The 12,737-nt window shown below is 46.6% G+C and overlaps 1 protein-coding gene across 1 annotated transcript; it reads left to right on the top strand.

Moving 5' to 3' along the window:
* Positions 1-1,653: 1,653 nt before the first annotated feature.
* GPHB5 (glycoprotein hormone subunit beta 5) lies at positions 1,654-4,732 on the top strand. Its single transcript, XM_067555148.1, has 2 exons — positions 1,654-1,857; positions 4,544-4,732. The coding sequence occupies exons 1-2, from the start codon at positions 1,654-1,656 to the stop codon at positions 4,730-4,732; spliced, it is 393 nt and encodes a 130-aa protein (XP_067411249.1).
* The last annotated feature ends 8,005 nt before the right edge of the window (positions 4,733-12,737 follow it).

Here is a 12,737-nt window from a genome sequence, read left to right as displayed (position 1 = left end):
CCCAGGTTCTTGGCCCTGCCCTTCCTTGTCTAGCAGCATCCACTTCCTGGACTGCATGGGCCGGTTAGCTGCCCTGACCAGCTCTATGTTCCTTGCAAAGTGTGTGGGTGGCTGGTGGCATGTGTTGCTGCATCCCCTTCAGCCTGGGCTGCAGCCTCAGGGAGTGAATTGAGCTTTTACAGTCTAGAGAATGAGTATGTGTGCAAAATGTTCAGGGTATTCTTAGCAATAGGGATATTGTGATAGTGCTTCCCTCCCCCCGAATCAGGATCAGAGTTTACAATCTGAAGACAAATGACCCACAGGAATGAGGGCCGGGGAGAGAAGACAATTGTTCTAGACAAAGGTACGTTAGCGATTGCCCTCTGGCTAATTACAAATGTTTAGAGTAAGTCCCAATTGTCCCCATCTACGCCTGATGCCATTATGAATTGGCTGCTGTTTGTTTTTACAAGCATTGCAGCAGAGGAGACCCTCCAGGAGGGGATACTGGCTGTTCAGGCACCTGTGACCTCATTGCAGCTGGCTCCAGCCACAGGTAATTGTAAGGATCCTGGTGCTCCCGTGCAGGCACTGATGACATCTGCAGTTCTAGCCATTCCTGGTGGGCAAGGGATGCTCCTGACCCCAACTACCCCATGGGGTGGAGCTACATCCACATCCCCTTCTGCACCAACCAGCCGAGCGGAGCACACCTCTGCATCCCTTTAAGATGCATGATAGACCTGGTGGAATGGCTGCTGCCCATCCAACCCCTCCACCCCCACTTGGGCCAGGACCCCAAAGGCAGTTCTGAGCACTAGATCCATAAGGGTCTTGTGCCTGGAGGGGACAATCTGTGGCCAAACCCACTGGCCTGACTCCGATGTGTAGTTGCATTGACATCACCAGGGCTGTGCAGCGACTCTTTGTCAGACGTTTGCTGCGTACTGACACTGCAAAAAACTTCCCTGCAATTTCACTTCCTTGAAAGCGCCAACTTGCGTGTTTTGTACCTTAGGCAGTGGGCTGTGTCCTGTCTGGAGAGGTTACAGTTACAGTGAGTCACGGGCAGGGTGGCTAAAGATTCTGGGACTTCTGTGAAATGTGCAACATCCATGATTTTCTCCTGGCCCCTTCTGCTCTTTTCTCCTGTGGTGCTTCCTTGCTCCTGGCTTGGCTGTTCAGTGAGCAGGTGACCCAGGGCTCCCTCCTTCAACCCTGTGCCTCTCTCTCTCCACTCCCCTCCGAGGGAAGCTGGAGCACAGCCTTTTCTTTGGCTCTGCAAAGTTGCCCAGCATATTCGCCATGCTCAGGGGTGGGGAAACCAGTGTCCCACCCAGACTGACAAAGCCCACAGCCGACGCTTGTGAACTGACGCACAGAAGTTACAGCAACTCCCCCCCCCCATTGCCCTGCATAACCAACTCACACTGCCGGGCTTGTCCGGAGGGAGGAATAAGAGGATATGCCATCTCCTCACTCCGGGATGCACAAAGGAAATGGGTGGCTAAGAAGGGATGGTGCCATCCCTTCAGTTCCCTCTCTAATCCCAGCACTTCAGATACAGTACAGTACAGTACAGCACACCGGCTCAGGACTAAGTGTGCTAGCTCTTCAGGCTGGACAGGTTGAGCACGTCTCACGGCCGGCCCTTCGTTTCCTTTCTGCAGCATGAAGTTCCACCACATGGTCCTGGGCTCCCTGCCTCTCCTGATGCTGGCCGGCTGTGTCAGTGCACTCAAGGCCTCCAACGTCAACCTGCGAACGTTCATTGGCTGTGCTGTGCGTGAGTTCACCTTCCTGGCTAAGAAACCTGGCTGCAAGGGGATGCGCATCACCACGGACGCCTGCTGGGGTCGCTGCGAGACTTGGGAGGTAAGCAATTCCTGAGGGGCACCTTGGGGTGCAGAGGCAGGCTAAGGAGCGAGCTCTAAACAACACCAGTTTTGGTGTCACTTTATTTTTCTCAAGTGGAGATCGGCACATGCTGCAGGAAGCCGCTTATGATTATTCCCCTAGCACCAGGGAGGCTGGTCTTGTGGTTAAGCCCCTGAATGAGGACTCAGGAGATCTGCGTTCAAATCCCAGCTCTGCTACAAACTGTGTGTGTGACTGTGGGCTAGTCGCTTAATCTGGCTGTGCCTCAGTTCCCTGACTGTAAAACGAGGATATTTCCTTTCTCCCCACAGCTAAATCCCACTTAGATTGTCAGTTCTTTGGGGGCAGGGACTGTATTTACTATGTGTTTGTACAGCACCTAGCACAATGGGGCCCGGGTCTCAGCTGGAGCCCCGATGCACTACTGTAATACAATACAAATAATAAATAACCATGATGACAAGATCATGTTTGGAACTCCACAAACCAGCCTGAAGGAAAAGGCTCTGGTCTGGTAAATGAGTGTCCAAATACAAGTGCCAGTGATTGCCAAATTTCCCTTGAGTTATTCACTTTAACCATTGTTCAAGAGAAACACATGCATCATGTGATAATATTTATAAAGGGCTTACGTAATGCTCTCATTATGCAACTGGAAAGCCTCTTACGGCTTAAACACTTAAGGGAAAGAGCCCTTGATGACTTTACCGAAAGAAAATTCCTTTGAGATTAAAATGGGGCCCTTGATTCATGGGGAATATATTTTATTCCAAATAGCAAATCCCAAAGAGAACTTCTTTCTATTTTGGTCCCATTTAAATTGTAGCCCGGGATGAAAATGAGATAGTTCTGTTGTGGATGCGGGTGTGGGGGTGAGAGAGCAAGTCTACACACATCAGAGATCAAACTCATGACTAATTTTAGCTTCCAGTAATGTAAACACTTAATGGGCTGGATCCTGATGTCTTTATTCAGAGAAAATCCCATTAATGTCAGTGGGGTTTTGCTGAGTAAATCCATGGGATCTTATTCTCCTGAAAAATGAGAGGGAGAAAAAACTATTTTTGAGATTTGGTTCAGACTTTCCTACATCTTTTATTGCCTGGGGGCAGGGCGGCTGGGCCTCTGTTTGCTACTCTTCCCCTGTGGAATAAACGTGTGTGTGTGTGTGTGTGTGTGTGTGTGTGTGTGTGTGTGTGTGTGTGTGTGTGTGTGTGTGTGTGTGTGTGTGTGTGTGTGTGTGTGTGTGTGTGTGTGTGTGTGTGTGTGTGTGAGTTCCACCTCCATAGCCAAAGGATCCTTTGAGATCCACATACATCTTGTCACCTTGCTCCACCAGCCCCCATTTCTCCTTGGAGGTCACATACCTCGCAGAGGCCCTTACTAGACTGTAGCTGCTCCTGCAGTGGAGTTAAGCTAAATTCATAAAGTTCTTGGCCCTCCTGTCCTTAGAGAGGCGCAGGATGTGTTTTATGGGGGACTTAATAAAAGGAGGGACTTCTGAAGCACATGGTGTTTGTGATCAGTCTGCCTGCACACCTGGGACTCTCTCCCCCAAGGAGCAGGGCAGGCCCTTTGCACATGACAGAGGGGAAAACAAACACAAGTTAAACCATCGTCATGCTGCACCAGCTTGTGCTGCTTCCCCATGCAGGTTGGAGGGGGCAGGAGAATCAAGAGGAGTCCAGCTGGCTCCCCTGTATTCCTCTGCCCTCCGTCCTGCCCCACCAAACTTCTCGTGCGGGGAAAAGAGGGATCATGCTGCAGTGGCACAACATCCCATCCCCATCGGTGGGTACAGGCTGCACTCCACCAGCAAGCTGGAGCTATGCTGATGGCAGGAGGCTCTGGCCAGGCCATTGCAGCCCATCCCAGCGCTAGAACTGGTCACAAAAGGGGCTTTTTTGGACAGAAAATGTAACACTTTTCAGTGAAAGTCAAAAACGTGAAATTTTGGGGCCAAAAACTGGGGGGGAATCTATTTGGAAGTGTCACTGTATTGACTCATGGGTGCTAAGCTATATGCTCCGGTCTCCTTTGTGGGCTGGCCATACAACACCTGGCATGATGCACCATGATCTCCCTTCTTGTTGAGCCTCAGTAGTGCAGCACGAGAATCCCGTTGCTGCAGCGCTTCATGGACTAAGTCGACTGGCTGCCGAGCCTGGCTCACAGAGGAGATTGCAGCATCCAGACCAGAGCAAGTCTCACACAGCACCTTGTTTTGAACAACTTTTAGGCTTCGGGTCTTTGGGTTTTTTTTTGATGAAAAGTCAGAATTTTCCCCAGGAAGCGGTATCACTTTTGTGCATCGTTCATTTAGTTGAAACCCCGATTTCCTGTCAAAGAACAGTTGTGAGAGGAAAGGTTTTGATCAGCACCAGCCAGCACCTTCCACTTAAGAGGAATTCTGAGTGAAATGATCATAAACAAAAGGGAACTAGTTTACTGCAGATCTGGGACCCATACAGCACTCAGTAAGAATATTTCTAGCTAGTCTTTATGGGTCTGGTCCTGCCAACCAATAGTCCTGATGTTTGTGATTAATCCCATGGAAGTAACTGAAACTGTGAATGTGAGCAGAGGAGGCAGGATCTAGCCCCTGTGCTGGTACTCCCTGCTCAGAGCTGTCCTGTGGTCCTCTTGCCTTTGTCTGACATCAGCATTTCCCTCCAACAAACAGAAGCCTGTGCTGGATCCCCCGTACATCAACGCGCACCATCGAGTCTGCACCTACAACGAGACTAAGCTGGTTACGGTGAAGCTGCCAAATTGTGCTGCTGCCGTGGATCCTTTCTACACGTACCCTATGGCCATACGGTGTGACTGTGGGGTCTGCTCCACTGCAATTACTGAATGTGAGACTGTCTGACTCCCCCGTCTCCTGCTGCACAGCTGCTCCGGGTATTATGGGCCACACTCTGTCCCAATGTACACCCAGTGTAACTGCAGGATGGCAGGCAGTGTAAGTCAGCATGGAATTTAACCCGATGGCTGTAACACTTCCAGTCACTGATTCTTTTGTAAGCAGAGGCATAAGGGTCTCCTAGCAGCCAATTGTTTAAAGATCTATTTGATGTAGTAGTGTAATAAAGAGCTCACAGCAACATATCCTAGGGAAAGTATTGATACAGCTTGCTCTAGCCACAGGCATGTTACAGTATGTGAACTTGTCTTAAGCACAAAGAACACATTTAATAAGAAGTCTTAGATATGTTGAAATTGACAAGAAAAGCCTTAAGGCTTTAGTAACAGTGAATTTGTACATTTCAGCTTTTATTTCTCCCGACCCTGAGCCCTGAATGCAAACATATTCAGCCGAATCCCCTCGATACCCATTACAGCGGTTTCTCTTCTAATTTACATAGGTGTAAACCGGGAATAACAACATCAAAGTAAATGGAACTACCAGGCTTCAAGACCAGTATCAATGAGACCAGAACTGGGTTCCGAAACATCTGTAATATAAATGCATTAATGCTAAAGTAATCGCATCATAATGACCCTGATCCAGCAAAGCACGGAAGCACCTGCTTCATTACTTTGATTAATCGACTGGGACTTCGGCACGTGCTTCAAGCTAGCATCTTTAGGCGTTTTGCTGAACTGGGCCTACTGTGCATGAAATCTTAAGCAAACGCCAAGTCATGAGAAAATTCCTTAAAAAAAGAAAAAGCTCTTCAAAACTGAAAGACTAAATTAAACATTTCTTCCTGGGCTGGTTCTGCTTGGAAAGGGGAGAAGAACTGGTGTAAATCAAAGAGGTTATCTATGGCTATGGCCTGTGAGTCTCTCTTGATGATCTCTCCCAGTTGTCAAGATGGTCCCAACTACTGTGCAGTGGCCATGGTTTTCCTTCACAGCAAGACCAGGCCAGGCCAGAGAAGGGCTATGTAAGCTCACTCCACAGTCCCCTGTGGAGCTTAGCTCCATGGAGAGCTGTTCCGAGGCAGGAGGCCCATGCTGTGGGCTGGGGTAGTGTGGATAGGATGCTCACCATGAAAGCTTTGGAGTTGTGCCTCTCGTGTCCAGCTAGTATTGCCACCGAAGGCGTGATATTTCCGGCGCTTAGTGCAGGAGTTTCACTTAGTTACAAAGACCATAGAAAAGTTTCCAAGAGTGATACACAACTGCTCATATCCACTGCTCACAAGATGGGGAGAGGGAACTGCAGGTCATAGCTGCAAGTACACCCCAAACAATGGCCCCTGACAGCTGCATAGATGTCCTGTGCACTGCTCCAGGTCGGAGAAGAAGATTTAGTGTCTTCTACCCCTGAATTGTTCCATGCTACAAAAATTGTTGGTTTGGAATTTTTGTGAGAATGGGAATTTTGCCCAGTGTGAGCTTTTAGCAGGAGCACCTAAGCTAAAACAACTTTCCAGTATAGTCATTGCGATAGGATTTCTGAACAGATTAATGTCAAACACATGATTTCCCCACCTAACCCTGATTAGGGCTTGCAAATCAGGCAAATCAAACAGCCTTGTCTCCTGGTTAGATTTCCTTCCCTTCCCAAGAATGTATGCTCAAAACTAGCAATAAAGCTTACTTGAAGTTTCCTCTGCCCTTTGAACTATCTTTTAATTTAAGCTGTAATTTATTAAATGCTGCAAGTTTTTGTCTGTTGCATTGTTAGAGCTGCATGCCAGTTGTGTATGAATAATGGTGGATCTGTATAGCTCTGCCCTGCAGCTCCTTTGAACACACAGACTGCTGCCCTGAGCAATAGCGTAGTTGCAGTTTTCTGCTGACAGGAATCTTAACTGCCTTTAACAATTCTGTCTTTTGTTTCAAGTTGCAGCTTCCACCTCTCCAGCTGTGGTGCTATTGTAAATGGCATTGCTCACTTCATGAGCAACTTACAAATTAAACTGTATCCTTAATAAAACTGAAATCGTACTAGGAAAGTCATTTGGGACATGGTTCCATTTTTATTTGTGTCAGGTTTTCTGACTCCTTGTTTAGTTAAGCTGCAGCAACCTGTTCTGGACATCTCCTCAGAGCCTATGTGAAACTCCGCTTTTGGTCATCTGCCTCATAGCCTGTCGCCTTACCATGAGCCTGATTCCTCGGTAGCTGATAGTCACAGGATTAGGAGTGAAGTTCGAGAGTGGCAAAGTGCTCTTCAGAGCTGAAAGGGAATTCAGACTTTTCCCAAATGTGGGAGCGGAAAACATGGTGGAGGCATAGGACAGTGTCTAGAAGGAGATATCACACACCATAACTGAATGCTCCACTTGATGATGGGGACCAGACAGACCCGGAGATGGAAGAATGGGAATAGCTGAGTGATTAGAACCAAACTAACACTTATAGATGTTTTTAAAGAAAATAGAAAAAACAAACAAAGATGCTGAATGACAGACCACCAAGCTAGTGGGAGGCAGGAGTATAGTGAGAGACCGAAGCCACCAGTAGATTTCACGTGAACCACACTGAGCTCCTATCTGTTAACTGTGGGCACTGCTAACCCGGGATGGGTTCATGGGACTGTCGAAGCAGAAGATGCTATTGCTTAGTTCCTAGGCGATTAACTCTGGTCATCATAGAGTGGGCAGTACCATAATAGTCATTTAAGGGGCTAAGCTCAGCATTGATATAAACATACATAACTCTGGGGCTCAATCTCAGCAGTCTTTACTCAAGGAAATTCCCACTCATCTAGTCCTTGGGATCTGGTCTCTTAAATTCAGCTGAGGAAATATCCTTGTATGCCTGGGCTGACTTTGGTCATGGGGCTCGCTCGCTCTCTGTTAAAGAATTGTTTTGTGGGTTACAGTGATGATACTGATTAAGATTACTGTCGCAGTTGTCTAAAGTCTACAACGGTATTTGGAGCAATACAGATGATTCGCAAGTGGGTCTTGGCTGGTGTTGCTGCTCTGTGATGGTTTAAAGGAGGACAGACATATTTTGTGACCTGTGCGATACTGGATCTGCACAGTACTGTGTCAGGAATAATCCAGTACGACTTTTGAGAGAAAATGAGGATAAGGGGGCAAACATTGGACTTATGTGATAGTCACACCTCACTGGGGATCATCTGAAAGACCATCTGGCAATAGTCACTGGCAATAACTTTCCAAAACTAAGCTGAAAAATGCATCTTTGTCAGATTACCCATGGCAGCCAGAATACCCAACCAAGTTCTGTAACCTAATCTGAGTGGAACCCACTTGCCAGCTTGGTCTTTATTGTCACTGTGGCAGACTGACTAGGGCCTACATGTCAGCCAGGTCCCCTGAAGCCAGAGGTTCAATTTTCAAATGAGGGTCCTCTCAAATCTTCATCCATCCGAGGCTGATAAACTCACTTCCCCTTTGCAGGCATTAAACTTCTCTTTGTAACAGGCGGGTTCCTTGAATGAAAGATTCTCTTTCCCCTATCCAACCCCTTCGTAGATTTGTGGAGCACATTGGTTATCACCCTCTATCCGAGACTATCTACTACAGCTGCTCAGAAATTCTTAAAATTAGAAATTTTGACCAAAAAAAAAAAGATAAATTTGCATGCAAATTTAATCTGCCTCTTTGCTCAACTCCACTTTCTGTTGTGCAAAGCCAACAAATAACTCTAGTTCAACCTGACTTTACAGACTGGGTGCAGGGATTACTGGGTGAGATTCTCCGGCGTGTGATCTGCAGGAGGTCAGACTAGATGATCACCACAATCCTTTCTGGCCTTGGAAGCTATGAATCTGCGAGAAGGAAAGTTACAATAAAGGAACCATCCTTTTTTAAAACAAATTCTCGTAATTAATTCTACTCAGAGTCCTCAGAATGAGGGTAAGCAGATTTCTGTTTCCAGTCCAGTGCAAAAGGGCTGCCTTGCCTGATGTACTTTCCTTGTCCCCTTAAACATTTCACTTCCTCCCTTGTTCAGGTGGAAGGTTATGTAACTAATCATCTTTCTTGCCATCAATAAGCTTTTGTTGGAGGGTTTTTATTACCCACTAGTTAGGGTTGTCAGAGAGTTGCAGAAAACTGACACTTGTGTTAGAGCTATTCATAGCTGCTGTACCAGAAGTGCTCGAGCTGTCTGTTAGACTGCTTCAAGCTGGCTTCTTTCCAAAATGCTATTAATATTCACAGACACTCACAACAAGCCTGTGTGTTGTTGTAATGTTCAGGTAGAGACCTGATCCAGTAAGGCCAAGTGACATGCTGGCTTTCACTAAACGCCTGCTTTAAAAAAGTAATATTGTCAGCTATAGCGATGGCGCCACTGACGTGCCATTTTCTGGGGTGTGACAATCCTGATGCTGTGTGAATACAAGACACCAAAGACTCCACTTACAACTCCAGGCCACTAATAGTTGATGAAAGCCAAAGGAGGGGGGATGGGGGCCTGGTTCATGGAGATCATGAAGGTCACCCTTAGAGATGACACGCTACCAGCATACCTTCAACACACTGTGGTCTAGCTCTTGCCCATGAACACCAGCTCTCAGCATTAACAATCTTGCCAAATGCCACTCGGTTGCAAACCTTCCATTCTTGGTGAAAGCTGAGAAGGTGCTAGCAGGCCAATTCCAGCATCGTGTGAGCACCTCTAGGCTTTAGATACTGTGTCTACCTAAGCTTCAGACCTGGGACAGGGATGGAGATACTGCTGGCTGAGTGAGCTCTGGGTTATCAGATGCCCCATGCTGCTATTGTTAGAGCTGTCTATAGTCTTCAGTAATGCTTCCCAGGAGGTGCTGCTGACATGTCTGTGAGACCTGACTGGGGAGAATGGGGATAAAGTCACTTTATGATGGTTTCATACCCTCCTTTGGAAGAGATCCTATGGCATTAAGAAGATAAGAATGGCCCGCCCACACTGGGTCCAGCTAGCCCAGTACTTTGTCTTCTGACAGTGGCCTGTGCCAGATACTTCAGAGGGAATGAACAAAACAGGGCAATTATCACATGATCCATCCCCTGTCATCCAGTCCAGCTCATGGCTTTGTTAGGAAGTCATTCTTCTTCCCTGAGAATTCCCACCTGTGGAGTCAAATAAACCTCGGTATTGTTTCCTCTTGTTCAGAATGTGTGAGGTTGTGGGGGACATTGAGAGACAGTGTAAGTTACAGTGCCTTCTGGATGCAACACTAGATGTTTTTGCAGTTCTTTGTGCTGCCACATCTGTTTACTTGATATGGCCTGCAAACTAGAGGAGATTAAAGTCTGTTTCAGTCTGGGAAAACAAATATAGAGGCACTGGACAGTTACTGAGCCCCTCTCCAAGTGATACCATCAAAAGACTTAGTAATACATTTATTCAGTTAAAATAAACTATGTACAATAGAAGATATTAATGAGTTGTGATAATATACAATAATTACATGTTTAAAAGAGGGTAAGCAAAAGAATACAGAATTCTGGGTTTTAAATGGAAAACGAATACTGTTAACATGAACTTTTGAATAAGCAAAATATGACTGCTGAAAAATATGTATGATCTTGGTTTCAAGTTATTTCTTTAATTTGAATTTTGAAACTCCGCTTCAACATCCAGAAAGGCTCTGACACCTTAAAGTCAAATATAACTTTCTAGCACTAAGCCTTTGTTTTAACTTAGACCCTCAACCCAGTAGTATTGTGCATAGGATGATTTTAGGAAGAACTTTTAGCAGATACAGAAATTTGTTGCTTGTATGAAGAAAAGTAAATGCCCGAGGTTGTAAGCTGCTATCTTCTCACCAACTGGCTTTTAACACAATACAGGGAATGCTAGATTCTGCTTCATAATCAGCTGAGGATGTTTCCTTCATGAACAAATGTCACTGTAATACATTTTCACTATTGTTTTTGACATTGCTAAAATATTAGGGAAAAAAGAGCGATAGGAAATTCCTTTGTCTATTGTGTTCTTGAGGAAGCCGGGAGTCTCAGGTTTCAGTGAAACCCTTTTGTTTAACAACTGCATCAACAACATAATGGATGAACTGAAATCAATGACCCTTACACTCAGAAGCTTTAAATGCTCTGTTGCCCTGTCTCTCTCTCTCTCTCTCTCTCTTTAGTCTACTTCCACTTTGATACCTACAGGATTCACAAGGTGGTGCTATGCCACATCACAGTTTAAGTATTAACTAAGGCAATATCTACATTGCACACGAGTGGCAGCAGTGTGTAGTGTTTGCGTAGCTACACGCCACCGTGAAAAGCAAGTTGTATCCACACTGAGGTGTGTAGATACACATGTTGGGGACAAGCTTCAGCAGCAGCCTCCCATCCTAGTCTTTCCCTGAGGTGGGGGAAGGCTCCAGCTGCGGAGAGCTGGCAGGCCCTTTCCCCACTGTCTCTCCCCTGCCAGAGCCCTTCCCACTCTGCTGGAGTCTTTTCCTATGGCAGGGAAAGACTCCAACAGCGGGGAGGCAGCGAGACATTACACTGCTAAGCATGGCAGGGTGGACAGGGAGGCACAGCGTGGGTGTGTAGAGGGCCCTGTTGGATATCTCTTTACTCTCTTCAGCTAAGCAGTGCCTCACTGCCTATATTTCTATTTATACCTGTGCTAGGGGCTCCCTGTGTATGTACTCTACACACAGCGGAAAGAAGTGTGCAACGTAGACGGCCCTCCCGGCGACTCTCCGAATTTATGCTGCAGTTCTACTATACTGGCCAGAGATTGCAGTACTGCTGAAAGGAGAAGTTTTATAACCAGTCCTGTGACACACCCCACCCCACAACCACTGCTCCCCACCTCTGGACTACCTCATGCAAGAAGAGGCGATTAACTCCCTACATAACAGAAACCGGCTCGGCCAGTGCCCCTTCTCCCCAAAGCAACTTTTAAAAGTGTTTTTTTTAAATTAATTCATTAAAAGTTTTAGAAAATTTGGGCTTGGTCCTCCTCCTCCTAACAGCTGCATTAACTGTAGCAGCTACACGAAGTGGAGCACTTGTAACACTGGTTCAGCCGCTATCTGTTTCAGGCAAATATGGTGGGACTATGGAACTAGTGCTGAGAGCTGGCATCACGGCCCTACTATGACTATAGCTAGTTACCCTAAAAACAAACCATTTCTACAGTCTCCAGGTAAATATTTCTACATGTTTCTCATCAGATTGTCTGTTACGTTTTAAGACATGCAGATTTCAGATCAGTGACAATAGCTGTGAATTACAGTGCATTCAACCTCGAATCAAAGTGAAATTTAATCGAAGATGAGGTTACAAGTAGTCCAAGTTGCAATCTGGCCAGCCAAGTAAAAAAGTAAGGGTGGAACCCTGCATAATAGCACACCATAGGCTGAAATGAAACAAATGGGATGCCAAACAATCCTGTTTCAGCCTCTGAAAAATATCTGGGCCTAAGCCCCTTGGGGTCTGTCTACATGCAATTAAACACTCCCGGTTGGCCCTTGCCAACTGACTAGGGCTTGGACTAAGGGGCTGTTTAATTCCAGAGTAGATGTTTGGGCTGGACTGCAGCCTGAGCTCTGGGACCCTCCCACCTCGCAGGGTCCTAGAGCCCAGGATCCAGCTGGAGCCCGGAAGTCTCCACTGCAATTAAACAGCCCCTTAACCGGAGCACAAGTCAGTTGGCAAGGGCCAGCTGCGGGTATCTAATTGCAGTGTAGACAGACCCTTAGTTGATCCTCTGGAGACTAGGCTCAGAGGGAGACGTAACACACACTCAACAGTGGGTTACATTAAGTTATGGATAATCATGCTTCACACGCCCGCCAGTTTCCTCAGTGAAGACTCTACGGGCCCAGTCCTGCAAACTTAACCCAGATAAAACACCCACTGAAGTCAATCCCATCAAATTTCAGTGAGATCTTTCCCTGGGCAAGAACTGTAGGCTTGGGTCTTAGCTGACCACTAATGCAACAGCTGCTGCTCAGTTTCTTTCCACTGTTCTATTCATGCAGCACTGAGAAT

The sequence above is a fragment of the Emydura macquarii genome, unplaced genomic scaffold (assembly GCF_026122565.2).
Source record: "Emydura macquarii macquarii isolate MOO-44397 ecotype Brisbane River unplaced genomic scaffold, CSIRO-AGI_Emac_v2 contig_1551, whole genome shotgun sequence".
Lineage (NCBI taxonomy): Eukaryota > Metazoa > Chordata > Testudines > Chelidae > Emydura > Emydura macquarii.
This window is presented reverse-complemented; position numbering and strand designations above follow the sequence as displayed.